The 18,277-nt window shown below is 36.7% G+C and overlaps 1 protein-coding gene across 1 annotated transcript; it reads left to right on the top strand.

The window, feature by feature from the left end:
• The first annotated feature begins 992 nt into the window (after positions 1-992).
• On the top strand, positions 993-17,373 carry LOC137958504 (uncharacterized). The gene is made up of 14 exons (XM_068805557.1): positions 993-1,129; positions 3,461-3,542; positions 5,698-5,801; positions 7,221-7,347; positions 8,604-8,698; positions 8,801-8,924; positions 14,613-14,693; positions 14,790-14,888; positions 14,964-15,119; positions 15,218-15,278; positions 15,364-15,434; positions 15,651-15,695; positions 16,296-16,460; positions 16,590-17,373. Exons 1-14 carry the CDS (start codon positions 1,092-1,094, stop codon positions 17,016-17,018), a joined length of 1,677 nt encoding a protein of 558 aa, XP_068661658.1. The 5' UTR covers positions 993-1,091; the 3' UTR covers positions 17,019-17,373.
• Positions 17,374-18,277: the final 904 nt, after the last annotated feature.

Raw genomic sequence — 18,277 nt, 5'->3', positions numbered from 1 at the left:
TTTTAAAATGTGAAAAGAAAAAAAAAACTATACAAATGATATTATAGCTATTTATTCTCATGAGTTCATCATTAGTTGTTCTAGAAACAAACCTAGAGAGGGGCCAAAGGAGGTTGTGGTTGTTAAATTGTGGAGCCTAATTAACGTCATACATTGAGTTGGTTGTGGATCGACCTGCACGGTCAGGTCATCGTGGGGGTTCTCGCCCCCCTCCCAGGGGTGAGGGAGCAGAGCTCCCATCCGATCCACGATATATTGATTATTATTTCATTAAGGGCAGTTTGAGAATTTTACTTTTGTATTGTGGTTGCCCTAGTTTTATTTTTATAATTGAGGGACGCGGTTATTAGAGTTTTATCATCTTAATCTGAGGAACATATCGAGTTACAGCCTGAGAGGTTAGAGAGAAATACCTGTAAGTGTGCAATTTCTCTTGTAAACTATTTCATCTAAGACATAGTGGTGGAAGACAGGACGTAGTTTCACCTTTAGGAGAACTTATATAAATCTTATTGTATTTTTTCGTGTTTTTTTTTCTTTCGCATTTATTATTATTATTCTCGTTAGTTTAGAGTTAGAGTGACTAATTCCTAGCAGTGGTCCTCGATTTTTAGATTCCTCTCCCTACAAAAAAGTTTACGTCCACTTGGGGACATACTCAAATGATTATTTCATCCTAAAAAATTAAGGTTAGTGGTTTAATTAAACAGTAGGTAATGTGGTTGATATTGTGGAGGCCTACATGTATTTATTTTGAAACCTAAAGAAATATAAATAACTGCACTATTTTAGGCAATGAACCCTTTATTTTTATTTTTATTTTAACTTACCCACAATACTTCCTATTCAATTAGACCACATGGTGCTAATTGTAAATGCGGTCAAATGGTGATTGATGATCACTTCTCCGGGCTCCGGCCGGTCTGCGCTTTGGCACGTGCGACGGGAAAAGAAGCATCTTTTGATTTTTCGTACGAGTCATAAAATGGGAAAAGATCTTCTCTCCTTCCTTTGTTACTTGTTAAGTAAGGGTGGAAGATCGAGGAAATTATAAATTCCTCAAAAAATCTGCTGTCTGTTGATCTGGGTCGATGGAACAGCTAGTAAATTTCATCATTCGTCCGCCACGGTATATCGTATTCTAATTGCTTCTTTTTTCTTTTTCTTTTTTGTTTGTTTACTGGGAGTTATTACTTTTGCTTTTTGGTCTTGCTTGCCTTTAGATTGTTGGCAGTAAGATGAGATTGATTTTTTTTTTTTTGGTTTTCTTTTGAGGAGCCATCTCTTCTCATATAATTTGAACTCGATTTACCTTTTTCTTGTTCTTTCTCTGATCACCAATTAAGATGAACGTACTTTTTCTCTTTACTAGTTTGTGATACTCTAAATGTTGTTGCCTTGATCGCTAATTTACTCTTTGGAGTAAAAAATGTTTGACCGTTGGAATTTTAAAGTTTAAACGAATGAGGAACAATTACCTAACATAAACAAGGTCTTCTTCAATTCGCTTGCACTCGATCTTTCAGTTGAGAACATCCCACAGCTGGGAAGAGACGGATATCTTCGGCAATTGTGAGACCCTTACTCTTGATTTTGGGGATGTACAACCTGTAAAACCATGTCATTTATATGATGTAGTTCATTTCAGGCAATGATAAGCTCTCATGACTAAAGGGTTTATTTAGTGGTCCTGCGTTTAATATGATTTAATATTGGTTTTAAGATGGGAAAGCATTAATAGATCAAGAGGTCAAAATAGGCAATTTAGAAAGTGGTACATATAAAAGGATCTTTGGATTTGACAGTTGGATTCTGTTGAGGAAGATCCTAAAAGTGAAACTGTACTTGTCTCAACTTGTGAAAGATAGTTTGAGTTTGTCCTCGAGAAGATATTGTGTAATTGAGGGTATTTGTTGAGCTCGATGATGTCTACAGCTATGAATTGAAGATACATCACAACCTATGTCATTTTGTGTTCAGGAGTTTTGTCCTTCTCATAAAGTAAAGTGCAAATAGAAGTTGGCTTTGTTCATTCAGAAAGGTTACATGAATAGGTTCTACTAGAAAGAAAAAAGAGAGAGCAACAATGAGGACCCTGTTCTTTCACCTATACCAGCATAAGAACGGAGAACTCAACATACTTTGTCCTTTATGCGAGAATGGTCAGAATATTTACAAATAGTATGTGTAGGAAGTCTTTGTCCAGTTTAGTGAAAGATGATTCCTGTCACACCTTAATAGGAGGGTTTTTCATCTTGGAGTGTTAACTATACATTTTTATCCAATTAATAGTGTGCATCTTCCTTGTAATACCAAGCGTTGAGTTGGGACTTGAATATTGATGATGATGAACTTGCTTGGAACATGTTTTGGAGACCCCGAGTCACTTCAGAGGCCTTGAACGGCTCTATTAGTCATGAATGTGCTGATTCATATGAGCTCTTTGTCGTGATAGAGATGTATGGATGAGCAGGAGATGGTTATGGTGGCAGGCAGTGGCCTTGATAACCATCAGAGTAATCTTTCTCCCTTCTTTGCCAGCTTTCAAACAAAAAGTGGGGCACTATCTTGTACTTTAAAGGTGAGATGTTAAGGTAGAATGGAAATGGTTTGTGACCCAATGGGTGTTTAATGCTGCACTTTGCACATGGAAATTCTGCTTAGATCAGAATCTACCATTGGACTTTGACTCCATGAAGAGAGTCAAAAATAGAAAATAGGGAGCAAATTCTTAATCGTTATTCTCAAAGATGAGGATAATGCTTTAATGAGCAGGAGATGGTAATGAGGAATAGGCAGTGGCCTTGATAACCATCAGAGACATCTTTCTCTCTTCTCTACGCTCATGAGGATACGAACGAGACAGCAAACAGCTTAAAAAGGTGAGCGCTCAATGCTAGCATGGCTTGTTTTTTAAAAATGGGGTGTGATCTTTTAGGTGGTATATTTAGGTAGAATGGAAATACTTGTGACCCAGGTGTTTAATGCTACACCTTCCACTAGGAAATTTTGCTCAGACTGGAAACTTTCATTGGCTTTGATGCCATGAAGAGAGCGAAAAATAGAAAAAATGGGAGTAAAACACTAATTATTCTTCGAAAAATGAGGATGATCCATAAAGAATTGTATATTGTATGGAAGAATATTACTAATCGTTAAAGTATTATATAAGGATATTCCTTATTCAGTTTCAGTAAAACACTAACTGTCTCACGTCCTTACTACTCCTTTCTTTGTGGAAGCATTATATACTTACCTTATCTAGATGAGATAGGTCTGGGATGCTATAAGTGCATATCGTTTCTTTACTTTAATGACTGTTATTATAACTCTTAAAGATTAATCGTTTGCCCTTGTTGACATTTCCAAAAAAATTGCCCTTGTTGAGTTTTCAATTTCTGTTTTTGTCATATTTATTGTCATATTTGAGGGGCTTATAGTTGCATGTTTTGATCTACAGAGCTGATTATAGCCCAAAGAATGACTTGTTAGATCAAGAATTTATGCTGAAAGGACAAAGGTACCAGAGAAAAGATTTGGAGGTACGTCTACTTGCTTTTTTTTTAAATTCATTTTTTTATAAATGAAATATGAGTTTTATTTGTACGTTATTTGCCGCTCTTGTGATTCTTCAATTTCATTACTGGTCTAGGGTTTAGAGTTATTTATTTTCAGACATTGTTGTGCTGCTATTCATGAGTGGGTATTTGATTCTTTGATCTTTGTTTTGTTTTATTGTTTTCATTGATTGTTTCATTAAAGAGGTTTTTTCCTGTTCTGAAGTGGTTATGTCATGCCTAGCAAGAGCACATGAGAAGATTAGTTGATTTTGAACATTGGTGCCTTGTTATCTTTCTTCCTTTTTCTTTTTAATCTTGTTGTGTGAGTGTTGATGAGTGCACTGAATTTTTTTTTATTGAATTTCAAAAATATGTAAATTGGCATCTAACTGTTTCATATATCACTTGATATTCTATTGACAGAATGGTTTTTTTATTGTTCCGTTATGTTCTAGGCATTTGTTTCGTTTCTTTCTCTTTTTTGTTTTATGGGCCATCTTATTCTCCTCTTCTTGTGAAATTAAATCTTCTTCCTCACTTGCATAAGAAAAATCTATAGGCTGACTCCCAAGGAAGTATTATTCTCTACAAATACATTTTTTATTTTCTTAATTAATTATTTTCCATTTCAAATTCTTAATTCGTCTTTGTTTCTACTTATTTAGTTCTCTTTTCCAAATGAGGGTTTAAAGTTTCTATGAAAATTCCAAACAAGGGCACAAGTATGGCCTCTTTTCCCAGGAGGACTCTGATGTGAAGTTTTTTTTGTTCCATTAAATTACAGTTCTTCAAAGGTCATCCTAACAGATTACAAAAACAGTTAAGTAATATAAAAAGTAGAAATTGTGCTTATTTTAGGATTTTCATTTTGAAAATTATGAATACTTTATACTTTTCTAAGTCTTTCATCTAGCCAAATAAGATCTTCCAGTTAGAAGTAAATAGATGGCTATTATCTTTAAAAACATACTTTGAAGTGCTTTAATTTACAATTTTACCTCTCCTCTTGGGTACAAGATTTGTTAAGTTGGGTCCAAGGCCCATCCCAAAATGACTAGCCAACTTAGGAAACCTCTTTCCAAACTAATAAACTCACGATCTTTGTACTCACTAAATGTGGGACTATTCCTTAACACTCCCCCTCACGTGTAGACCATCTTTTGTGGCTCTACAAGTAGATAATTTAGGAGTAGGCAGTGTAGGTGTAGGCCCTCTTTTGTGGCTCTACAAGTGGATAGTTTTAGGTGTAGGCCCTCTTTTGTGGCTCTACAAGTAGATAGTTTTTAGGTGTAGGCCCACATATGAGTACCCACTCTGATACCTTGTTAAGTTGGATCCAAGGCCCATCCCAAAATGACTAACCAACTTAGGAAACCTCTTTCCCAACTAATAAACTCACGATCTTTGTACTCACTAATCCATGTGGGACTATTCCTTAACAAGATTAACCAAATTGTGCATTCTGTAAGGATTTTTCCTCTTTAGGCCATACTTCCTTCTTGGCAACTAATTGAAACTTGTGGGGTGGTGTAAGTAACAAATATTAAGTATTTACATTCACAAAAAAATTGAGAATTCATAATTAGGATAAGCTACTAATTTAGAAACATTCAAAGTGTTTTTAATATATGTTTTAACATCTTTCATTTTTTTATCTGTTCATCCAAATTACATCTTGCCCTTTTGTTATCATCTGGTGTATGCCCAACTAAGTGAGTACATATATGCTTTGGAGATGAAGATGAAGCCATTAATGCTAATGTGTCTTTTTTTTTTTAGCATTTTAGATGAGCTTAAGCTCATGTAATCTATTTCATTGTTCTTCAGTTGAATTTTGGATATGTTTTTATCTTGTCTTTTTGTTTGGAGGTTTTTTGGCCTTTGGATATTAAGGGAAACTTAAGAAACATGGATTCTCAGATAATACTTGGAAACACTTTACAAAATTCGTTAACCGTTGTCATACTTATTTAGAGTTTAAAATGTTCATCGCTCTTGAATAATATTTGGACACACTTTATACAATTCATTAATCATTTTTATTCTCACTTGGAGTTTAAAATTTTTTATGACTCTTGAACCATTATTTTCAGACATGGGCCTGTCTCACTATGTAGTCTCCTTAATATGTTCCCAGGTCATTAACAGTCGAGGAAATGTACTTCAGTGTAGTCACTACATGCCACTTCACGTTCCAGATGGAATGGCTCTTCCTTGTGTAATATACTGCCATGGAAACAGGTGAGTCAAGAAATATACCAGATACTAACCTTTCAAAAAAAAAAAAAAGTATATAAGATATTAGTCGCAAAGAATTAAAAGACTATGCTGTGTTGGAAGCATCTTGAATGGGTATGAGATTTTAATTTGTTCACCAGCATGTTGGAACTTTGAATGACCTTGTTAGAGAATAGCAGTGGGACCCTAATGTCCTTCTTCAAGAGGCCCCTGTGAATGCATGCTTCGAGCCTGCTGTCCTTTTATGGACTCATCAAATAGCATCTTAAACTGAATTATGAGCAATGTCTTTAAACTGATTTGGATGTAGAACGGGGCAAGGGTGTTAGATGCATAGATTAATGTGCTTGCTTCACAATCTTAGTTGATTCAGTTGTTGAAAGTTGACTATGAACCTTGGTTTTGTATCCTGTTCAATGACCCAATCTAAACTGATTTTAAAGCATGGTAAAGAACGTTATGCACTATGAAAATTCTACTTTTGAGGGTGTTATAATAGTACCACACGGATCCAGAATTAGAAATATCCTACGCTTATTACTTGGGAAGAGGTCTCCTAACTTCAGCTAGTCATTTTGAATCATTTTGAAATGTAAATATACCTAAGTTAGCATGTTATCAGAGTGGGCACCTATTAGTAGGCCTTCAGCTGAAGTTGTATATATTCAAGTCATAAAGAGGGCTCACATGTGAGGGAACTGTTATTGTCCCACATAGATCCAGAATTAAAAACATCTTGTGATTATTACTAGGAAGAGGTCCTCCAACTTTTGCCAGTCATTTTGGGACAGACCTGTACCCAGCAAGGGTGGGCATTTCATCAAGACATCTTGGATTTTTGGGCCCGAGATCTCTCACCCCATTTACAAAAGTAATGTTATGTATCTTACAACCGAGACATATCAGTTTTTGTCATAGGCAAGACATCTTGGAAAACCGAGATGCCCACGCTTGGTACTAGGGGTGGGCACAGGTCGGGCTTTCCTGTGAGGGGTTTTGGTGGGGATGGGTTCATTGTTAGGTTCACTTGTTGGAGATGAAATAACAAATTAAGAATTTCCACATCTTGCAATAATTTGTTGTAACAATCCATATATATAAATCAAATTGACTTCTAACAACTAAAGCAATAAAATTTTTCAATTTTTTCTTGTTAAACTTATATGCCATTTTCAAGATTAAAAAGTAGACCCATGGGTCAGGTTTGAGATAGGGATTGGAAAACCTGTCCCCATCCCAAGTTGGCACCGGATTTTTTTCCTCACTCATCTCTGCCCTACTTGGTACCTAACATTAACCAAGGAGATGGCCTACGGTCCTTTTATTTATGAAATTAAAGGTGCAAGATGGATGGATTTGGCATGTTTAAGCCCTATACATGTGCTTGTCACTGATATACTCTTCCTCTTTGTAACCTTCCAGCGGTTGTAGAGCTGATGCCAGTGAAGCTGCTATTATTTTACTCCCCTCATGCATTACAGTCTTCACTCTTGACTTTTCTGGTTCTGGACTCTCTGAAGGAGAACATGTTACACTGGGATGGAATGAAGTAAGTGCCTGACTATCTTTTTTTTTTTTTTTTTTTTTTTTGTAGTAATTGTTTATTCTTGCGTTTAGAGAGGGCGAATTGAAGAACTAAGTAGAAGAAAGGGAAACGAGAGTTGGTGCAGAAGGAGAGGAGAAGAGAGTAGGGTTAATCACTACCCTCTCCTCGTATCTCATTAACTTAATAGTGTGACATACAATGACTAAATGGCCCTTCTCCTTGAGTCCTTTTAAACCAGTATATAAATACACCTGATGCTACCCATGGCACTACTAACTCTTATCTTTAAACTTTAGTACACCAGAACAGAGAAGGACAATTACAATCATAACTCAAACATGAATGTGACCAAAGTACCCCTGATGAATTAAACATATTTCTCAACATTCCTCACGTAGAACTTTGATTATCATGCCCTTACAAATTATCTTGTCCACTTAATTTTATGATGTCTGGAACATTGATTTGGTGGAGCCTGCTTTTTCTTTTTCATGGTGTAAACATCACTTTCTGGGGATTACTGTTGCCAGGTTGTTGGAGTCTTCAGTGGTTACTTCAGGAGAAAGATAAAACTGATTGGGATAAGTTCTTTGGCCAGGTCTAGAGCATGAATCTTGTAGGAACAATTACCCGAGTTCTTTGACCAGGTTTAGAGCATCAATCTTGTAATCATAATTATGCCATTCAAGTCTGTTGTGCCATAGTTTTATGAGAATTATATTTAGAAACATTTTAGCCATAATCTGCTGATATGACTGATGAAACAATGATGAAGCAAGATGCCTCCAACCTGATTTTTGGATATTTGAAACTACCAATAGGATGCGGCATGGAAAATCTATTTGCTTGAGATTGGAGCATTGTGGAATTTTGTTATGGTCCTGGGGTTAAGTACTTGGCTTTCCACTACTTACCAGGCCGATCTTTTGGGTAGTATTGGCTAGGTGCTTGACATTTAGTATCAAAGCTATATAGCGTTTTCGAGTTCGAATCCCGGATGGGGCAACCTAGAGACCTGTGTAGCGCAAAAAGGTGGTCCGGGTCGCTAGAGTAGGCCGCCGTGGACGTTGGCTCATAACTGTGGGAGTATTGTTATGGTCCTGGGGTTAAGTGTTTGGCTTTCCGCTACCTACCAGGCCGGTCTTTTGGGTAGTATTGGCTAGGTGTTTAACAAATTTCTCCTTACAGAATGTTTCTTATGTAGCTTCAACACATCTAATACTGCTTTTATTTTTACTTTTTTATGTTTTCGTCTGCAGAAAGATGATCTCAAGGCTGTGGTCAATCATTTGCGGGCAGATAAGAGTGTTTCTTGCATAGGCTTGTGGGGCCGTTCTATGGGTTCCGTTACTTGGTAACCTTATACAGTATCTTTGTGTTTTCATTTCTGTGGGTGAAGAGAGACTCTTGCATGAATAATCTTGTGCTATTGACTGAAGCTCATGATTGTTATCAGTTTGATGTATGGAGCTGAGGATCCATCAATTGCTGGAATGGTCCTTGATAGTCCCTTCTCTAATTTGGTAGACTTGATGATGGAACTTGTTGACACCTATAAAGTTCGTTTGCCAAAATTCACTGTAAGGATTCCTTTGCGCTCTTTTATAGAAAAAAAAATTATTTGATCTCACTCTAGTGTTTTAATACTAAATGTGGTTTTGAATCTGGGACTTTTCCATTTGTTGATCTTTTTAAGAGATGAATAAACCTTGTGAAATATGAAAAATTAGAAGAAATAGAGGAAGAAAGAAGAAGAAAAAGAGAAGAGAAGAGTAGGAAAGAGGCTGTGTTTAGAGAGCAGCAGCCAATGGTTCTGAGCTTGACCATAGTTCTCTTTATGAACTCACTCAAGTTATTAACATATATGCCTCTCTATACATAAACTCTTATAAGTCCCTAATTTCATCTTAGAATGACACAAAAGTTAACTAAATAGTTCTAATATGAAGACAAGCTAATCGCCATCCTGAAAGGGACATACGAGTATAGGAAATGACCAATATACACTTTTACATATATTTCAGCACTCCTCAATCTGGAGCATATACATAAAAAAAGCCCCATCTTATTACAAAAATTCCCAAATTCTGTCATTCCTAACTTTTGTAAAGATATTACCAAGTTGATCGACGGACTTGACATAGGGGGTGACTACAACTCTACTATTCACATCATCATGGACAAAATGGTAGTCAACTTCTACATGTTTAGTCCGTTCATGAACACTAGGTCACTTGCAATGAATATTGCGGCCTGCTTATTACAAAACATCTTCCTAGTTTTTGTAATAGGAAAACTCAACTCTTGTATCACTGAACTCTCCTACAAAAGTTCATTAACTGTGTAAGCTATTACTCGGTACTCTGCTTCTATACTAGAGCAGGCTGCAAGATTTTGTTTCTTGCTTTTCTAGCAGCTACATTTCCACCAACAAAAAATAAAGTGTCCAAAGGTAAATTTTCTATCCAACTTAGACCCTGTATAATTGGCATCAAAATATCCACTGATCTGCAAGTGATTATGTGGTGCGTACAACCCCTTTCCTAGTGCACCCTTCAAATATGGGAATATCTTGTGTGAAACTTCCAAAAGTATTTTCTTGGGATGCTCCAAAAATTGACTAACCATGCTCAATACAAATGATATGTTTGGTCGAGTTACAGTAGTATAGATAAACTTACCTACTAACATTTTGTACATAGTCTTGTCTTTAAGCTCAACACATTTTCATGGAGATTATGACTTATTTCCATAGGCATCTCAACAAACCTAGCTCCTAATAATCTATATTCATGAAGCATATCAATAACATGTTTTGTATCAGGACAATGCCTGCTTTACTCCTTGCTTTTAAATCCCAAGGAAATACTTAAGGGAACCCAATTAGTTTGAAAGTGTTTCGCAAGATGTCTTTTGACTTCTTCAATGTCGTTCACATCACTCCCTGACAATACTATGTCATCAATGTATACAATTAACATTATCACTCAAGAAGGTCTCTTCAAGTCAGACAACGAGTGATCATAGTGACTCCTTGCAGATGTCAACAACATACTACTTGGCTAAGTTTTTCAAACCAAGATTTAAAGACTCTATTTGAGATAGTAGATAGATTTATGTTGTCATACTTTTTTGTCTCCCCCTATCAACATACCTAGGAGGTTGCTCCATATAAACTTTCTCTACCAAATCACCATACAAGAAGACATTTTTAATATCCAATTGGAACAATGGTCAGCCTTGTTGGTGACTACAAAAATCACTATTCTAACTGACGATAGCCTTGCAATTGGTAGAAAAGTATCAAAGACATTGTTTCCATAGGTATGAGTGTACCTTTTTGCAACAAGTCGGACCTTATATCTCTCTATAGAATCATCAACCTTGTGTTTTACTGTGTAAACCAATGACATCTAACTTAGCAGCCTTTGTGGCTCACATAAGTCCATGTTCCCTATCAATTGAAGCATCCATCTTTGTATTCATTGCCTATTTCAGAGAAGAAGACAAGGCTTCCTATAGGGAAGAAGAAAGAACAAGAAGAAAGGATAATGCAAATTTTTTTAAAGCATTAGACATTGAATCAAAACAAACAAACTTGGAAATAAGATATACAGTTCCACGTGAGTAGAAGTTCAAATAGCTTTATGAAGGGAAATAAGTAGATTTAAATCATTTACCTCAGGGATGGTAGACGAGGAAGGCATAGGTGTGGGTGGAGGAGAGGGTCCCTGTGTGAAGGCTTTGGAAGGTATTCTTCACTTATAGACTTGCAATGGTTTTGGTGTTGGTGGATCAACAATTGGCACAATGCTAGGAACATCCTTCACAAGTTGAGGGACACAACCATCACTACATGTAAAGAAGAGGTGTCAGACTGAACAAATTATGAATAGGATATCTTCAAAAAAGGTAACTTTCGCAGACACAAAAGGTGTTCCTGACGGTTGGATGGTAACACTTGTACCCTTTTTGAGTACGGGAATAACTCAGGAAGACACATTTGACTGATCAAGGAGATAATTTATTAGAAGATTGACCAAGTAATGGACATAACACACAAATCTAAACACATAAGGGCAAAGAGGAAATAATTCAGTAGTAGGCTTGAGAATTTGTAAAGATATCTTACAACCAAGCACAAATGAAAGCATCTTATGAATAAAAAAACAAGTAGTAAGGACAACATCCACCCAGTAGGAGTTAGGAACTTTCATCTGAAAGAGCATAATGTGCCCAATATCAAGTAAGTGGTGATTTTTTAATTTTTCAACTTTTTCTGGTGTGGAGTATAGACACAAGAAGACTAATGTAAAATGCCATTGGCACTACAAAATGTATCAAATTCGTGATTCATGAATTCAAACCCATTACTAGTATGCAAAGTATGAAGTGAAGTCATCAATCAACAAAAAAAAAAAAAACTGACAGCCAAGAACATTGGGTAGCTAACAAGGTTCTCATTTATCTTGTTAAGGAATTGTCCCATATGGATTAGTGAGTACAAAGAACTTGAGTTTATTAGTTGGGAAAGAGGCTTCCTAAGTTGGCTAGTCATTTTGGGATGGACTTTGGACCCAACGTAACTTGGTATCAAAGTAGGTACTCATATGTGGGCTTTGATCCAAGTTATCCTCTTGTAGAGCCACAAAAGAGGGCCTAGACCTAAAATTATTCACTTGTAGTGCCACAAAAGAGGGCCTACACCTAAATATATCCACTTGTAAAGCCACAAAAGAGTGTTTACATGTGAGGAGGAATGTTAAGGAATAGTCCCACATGGATTAGTGAGTACAAAAATCTTGAGTTTATTAGTTGGGAAAGAGGCCTCCTAAGTAGGCTAGTCATTTTGGGATGGGCCTTGGACCCAACTTAACACGTCTGAATTAACAATGCCAAATTAGCTATTACTAAGACTTGAACTAGGGGGTAAAGGATGTTTTATGGTGCTTGCCGAGTTGACAAGAGTCACATTGAAATGACAATGTTGAATGTAGCTTTGGAAATAATTGGAGTACTAAGACTTGAACTAGGGGGTAAAGGATGTTTTATGGTGCTTGCTGAGTTGACAAGAGTCACATTGAAATGACAATGTTGAATGTAGCTCTGGAAATAATTGGAGTAACTTGATTGGAGAGGGATATTCTAGTTGCAAGTGCCACAGGAAAGGTGAAACAACTGCAGTAAAAGTTGAAGGAATGGAGATGGTTGTATTGCACCTTCGAAGTAGTAGATGCCCGGAACCAATCGTCCTCTGTGTCTATAGGTCATGAAAGACGCAACGAGTAGGATGGAAAGTTACTGAACATTGCAATGACTTAGTAAGTTGATTAACAAATAATAAGTTAACAGGAAACTCAGGTACAAAAATAGCAAAATTTGAAGACAAGGATGAAGTGGGCTAAACTGTCTCAACTCCACTCATAGGTGAGAAGGAACCATTGGCCAAAGTCATATATTTTAATAAGGAAGAATGGGTAAGGGATGAAAATAATATGGATATACTTGACATGTGTGTAGATGCTTCAAAGTTGATATCTCTTAGGGGAGACTGAAGGTATATGTAATGCAGACATACCTGACTGTGCTATGGTAGTTGTGGGATGGAAACATTCTAAGCCATAGATGAGGATGATGCAACCAATTGTGCCATGCATCGAGCCGATTGTTAAAATTCATCCAGTGCATGGAGACAATACCAACTGCTCCATTAGCAGAAGCTCGAGTTAGCCTAGGCTGGCTTGCCAAAATTGTCCAAGCATTTGTCTTAAAAATGATAGTACATCCACAATGAATGCACTTTCTCTTACCACTTCCATCATTACGACCTCGATCACACCTAGATGTATCTTTGTCCTATCCTCAACCACCCCAACCATGTCTGTGAGATGTCTCAGTACAATCTTAAACTGGCTGGATATTGAGGGCAACAGCTTTTACCCCCTTGTTATCCTTACTTATCTATGGAACTACAACTACTTTTGCATGTATTACTTGATTAAAGGCTTTTCAGAGTGTAGAAACAATGTCATTTGCAAGTATTTAGGTTCAAACTGCATCATATTTTTACCCCAAACCTTCAAGGAACTTTGCTACATGGAGCTGCTCCTGTTATAATCAAAGTTCAGATTCCGTAGTGGTGAAGGGAAGGTATGTCTCAATTTCTTGTAAGATACTCTGTTGCGTACTGACATAATCAATAACTGAGCAATCTCCCCTCTTTAATCCAAAAAACTCGAATACAACTCATAGATTCTAGACAAATTGTTCTTGATCATACAAAACTTCTAGTGACTTCCAAGTTTCTTTGGAGGTCTCACAATTCACCACCCGCTTTCTGAATTTTAATCCCATGCTATTTATGAATCGAGTCATGATCAAACTATCTTCTACTTCCCAGTCAATAGTCATTGAATCAAGTGGATCATCCCTTAAATATTTTGTCTTTTGTTTAGCTTTCAGATAAGTGCACAAAAACTTCATAAATCTTTTTAATTGACAGCACAAGCCATCAACCTATTCACACATGTTCCTCAAAAAAAAAAAAAAAAACTTTTAGGTTATAGCACAAATAAAGGGGAAAAAGTCTAGCCTTTTCCTTCAATCAGTAGAAATTTTATTAGTCCCTCTTTTTGAAGAGTTTGTAGGCTTGAGATATAGAAGAATCTCGTTGAAATCCCACAACAATAAGATAAATTGCTCTAATACCATGTGAAATATAAGAATAAGAAGATATAGAGAAAGAAGGAAGAAGAAAATGAGAAAAGAAGAGGTTGGAAAGAGGCTGCATTAAGAGAGCAACAGCCGGTGGGTCTGACTCGACCTTAATTCTCTTTATAAACTCATTCAAGATAAAAGATTGCAAAATGACACATATGCTCTTCTGCACATGAACTCCTATAAAACTGGATTGTGTTGCCATGTAATCTGAAGCGAGGAGCTTAGATCTACTATTTCATCATAAAACTATCTGAGCCTTCAAGGTGGGAGGGATAGCTTTTTTTTTTTTTTTTTTTGAAAAGGGAAGGGGTGGGTAGCTTAGAGGTGGAAAGGAAGTGTTTTGGTCTGTAATTCTGACCGCACAACCATGAGAAAGTCATTTAAGGCCTGATTTTTTTCATCTGGAATGGTATTCCTGGATTACAATACTCTGCTGCCAGTGACAATAAATCGATTTGTGTTGCTCCACTTTTCATGCATTAATGGGATCTTTTAGGCCTGTCAAGTTATTTGTGTACTCATACAAATGTTCGACTTTCTTCTTGAAGGTGAAATTTGCTATTCAATACATGCGAAAGGTTATCCAAAAGAAAGCAAAGTTTGACATTATGGATCTGAATGCCATGCTGGTATATTCTCCCTCTCTGGATAACTCCAGAAATGGTTTTTTTCCTTCCCCTATTGTGGAATGCTATAGATATTTATCCTTTCTTACACTCTTGTAGGTTGCAAAATCTTGTTTTGTTCCTGTTTTACTTGGGCATGCTACCGATGACGATTTCATTCAACCTCACCATTCCGATCGCATATTTGATTCTTATGTTGTAAGTTCTTGGCCATTTCTCAGATTCTCCAATTTCAATTATTCAGTGGTGGAACTAAATGAACATATTTTACAGGGTGACAAAAATATAATCAAATTTGATGGAGATCACAATTCTCCACGTCCGCAGTTCTACTTTGACTCTATAACCATATTTTTTCTCAATGTCCTTAATCCTCCCAAGGACGTTTTTCAAGGAACTTATTTACTCAAAGCAGATCATATGGAGAAGGTCTATATCTTTCTATATTCTAGTTTAATGTCAGCTCAGTTAATCATAATCAGTTGGAGCTTTTGCTTGCTAATTGTATGATGTCAGTATTCACACAGAAGGACAGCAATGGAATGCACAAAGTACAATTTATTGGTTCCCTTGGACCATCCACAAATGGTATGCCTTGCAAACCCTGTCACTTTTCAGTAGCAAGTTTCAAGATATTTCCTGATTGTCCTCTCTCGTTTTCTCTTGGTTACAGAACCCACTTCAGGCAGCACAGAAGAAGCTCTTAGTCATTTACGTCTAATTAGACCCATGAGTCGGACAGAGGTTAAATAAACTCATAATTTTGTTTATCTCCAACCGCATTCAAAGTTTTCATCCTATTCATAGTAGTAAATGGCCCTAATCTCAGGCCATGTCTCTTCTTTTCTTCTGTCTGTCAAATGGGTGGCCATGCTAGACTTTCTTGTTTGTTCTGTTGGTTGAAACATAATCGAGTTAAAGTCACTCACCTTACTGTCCATTTGTATCTTTACCGTTCAGGTCCCTAATGACGTTTCGTCACAAGAAAATCACTCTGAACAAGAGGTAGTCAATCTTGTTTCCCATCTTTATGCAATACTTTTGTTTTTTCCATTTTTCCTATTGATGGGTAACTTGCTGCTTCTTATATTTTTTGGATTGCACTCACCCTCGTAAACAATAGCAAAATTGCATTAACGTCCCTGGAAAATTAATAACTGCTCTCATCTTTTGATTTTGAAGTTTCATTACACTCATCCCCTCTCTCTTTTTTTATAGAAGAAGGTCAAAAGTTCCCTTAACATATATTTTAATAAAGGATGGCCCACTTTGGATGGAAGTGGTGAGCCCTTTTTCTCTGGAGACAGTGGAAGATGGGTGTCACACCCCATTGGACAGAAAGGAAGCAGGGCTGAGATGAGGAAATAGGGACAGGGCTGACTGCTCCCTCCTTGGTGGGTCTCTATTGTTAAAAAACTATTTTCTAAATGATGGTAAGGGCATTTTGTCCTTTTATAGAAGAAAGAGGGAAGAAGGTGAGCATGAAGAAATTTTGAAATCTGGGAGACGAGTATAATTTACTTTTTGGACAATGGAAAACTTTTGAAAAATATCCCAGAGGATGTGATGGGTGAGTTCTAATTCAACTTCGTCTTATGGATACAGGGAAAAGGAATGGAAGATGGCCTTGGTTCCTCTTCGTCCAGACTAATTACATTTGATTTCACTGGTGATCCTGATTCTTACAGTCACACAACAGATGACGGTTATTTGGAGTATACATTTGATGACTTGGGAGATCTTCCTTGCAACTTGGAAGATGAAGAGAGGGTGAGTCCACTTATTGGTCTTCAGTAGCTCTTCAAATTGGTAATCATTCTGAGAAGTTGCTCCCGAAGAGCCCACTCATCCATAAAGTTGTCTTACAGAATATCATTTGGTTTTTTTATAAAAAAATAGATGTTCATGGAGGCAGTAATAGAATCCTTGAAGGACTTAGAGACCAGACGCCCTCATGAAGGCAATCAGCCATCCCCTGAGAACACCATCAATCCTGATCAATCAGAAAAAGGTGACGCGACGACTTCAGCAGCAGACTGTAATGGGTTCAAGGAGACAGACACCAGATGTTCTACATCAGCGAGCAATGGTGAAGCGGCTGGTTGTGAAGAGGTATCGCTATGTCCATCTGTGGCTCCTCAATCAGCAGCTGCTGGAAGTCTCAGCGTAAAAGTTGCATCAACAGGTGAGGACAGCTCGAATTCCTCGATTGATGATGGAACCAGAGAACCCCATGCCACCCTTACAGTGGAAAAGAACCCAGCAAACAATGTTCTTGAAGGTTTGGTTCGTCGTTGGGGCCTTAACTTCTTAAAAAATAATGGGTGAAACACATTCAAGAAAGAAGAAAAAGAGAAGAAAAAGAGTAAAAGAAAAAAAAAAAAAATTGGTGTGAAGATTTGATTGTTGTAGAGCTGATACTTAAGTTGGGTGGAAATAGTTGGAAGAATCATGTACAAAATAGCCAAATAGCAAACAGAGGAATGAAAAAAGTTCTATGCAGATTTATTGTTTGAATTCGTACTCTGTTTACTTGCATTTTCTTATGCTGCCACCAGTCATTTTTTACCTCAACACATTCATGGTTGCTTTCTCCTTTTGGATGTTTTTGTTTGTAATGAGATGAAAATGTTGGGATGAATTCAAAACCTGAAATGTAATTGATCAGTTTGTATGGTTTTCATATATTTTTATTTCAAACTCCTTTTTTTCTTTAGGGGGGGAGGGAGACTACTTTCCTGAAAATGTCTTCTTGTGTTACTACATTTGAATAGAAAAGTTAAAGAAAATGTGTAAATATTTAATTTTTATTTCAAATCTGAGATCGAATGTAATTTTTGTATAAAAAATAAGGTTAAGAGAGAGGGTGATCTAGCTTTTTTCAAGACATCTAAGCAAGGAAGAATAGACTAAGAAGAATTTGTGAAGTGGCCTTGTACAAGATCAAATTTGAAGTTAAAGATTGGCATAACATGCAAAAAATTATAAACTCAAACTTGAGGAGGAGTGTACAAAAGGACATTGTAAGAGTAGTTGAGTAATATTTCAGGAAGTTGGGTCTATTTTATTTTCTACTTTGGTTTCTTATTCTACTAGTTTTCCTAGGTGAGTCAATAGGGGTGGGTGCGGTGTCAGATTTCACGGGGAACCTGACCTGAGCAAACCTGACTCGAGCTGAACCGAAAACCTTAGGGACGGGTTTTAAGTTTGATTTCGTAGATCAGAGATGGGGTTGTAGAAAAAATCCATGCCGGTTGGAGGTGGAGACAAGTTCTACCAAATCTTACCCTACCCTAACCTAATTAACATATATAATTTAAATTATAATCATATATAAATAAAAAAGAGAACTTTATTTTTTAAGACATTTTTATTCTATATTTATACAATATAATATTTTTATATAGAATAAATTTTTATTTTTTTATAATATTAAATGAATGGTAGATTGGGCCATGGACTGAAACAGAGATTGGTCAGGAACATGGGACAGGATGGTAAGGGGGGATCGAGGTTATGGGGACAAACCTTTTTAGGCTTAGGGTTAAGGGTCTTCAAACAATCACAATTCGAGCCATGCATGAGTG

This window comes from Aristolochia californica, unplaced genomic scaffold (genome assembly GCF_029961685.1).
Source record: "Aristolochia californica isolate CCGP_79_NKW_82.1479 unplaced genomic scaffold, dmAriCali1.0.hap1 SCAF_3, whole genome shotgun sequence".
In the NCBI taxonomy this organism is placed as follows: domain Eukaryota; kingdom Viridiplantae; phylum Streptophyta; class Magnoliopsida; order Piperales; family Aristolochiaceae; genus Aristolochia; species Aristolochia californica.
The sequence above is the reverse complement of the archived record's forward strand: the minus strand, read 5'-3'. Positions and strand labels throughout refer to the sequence as shown.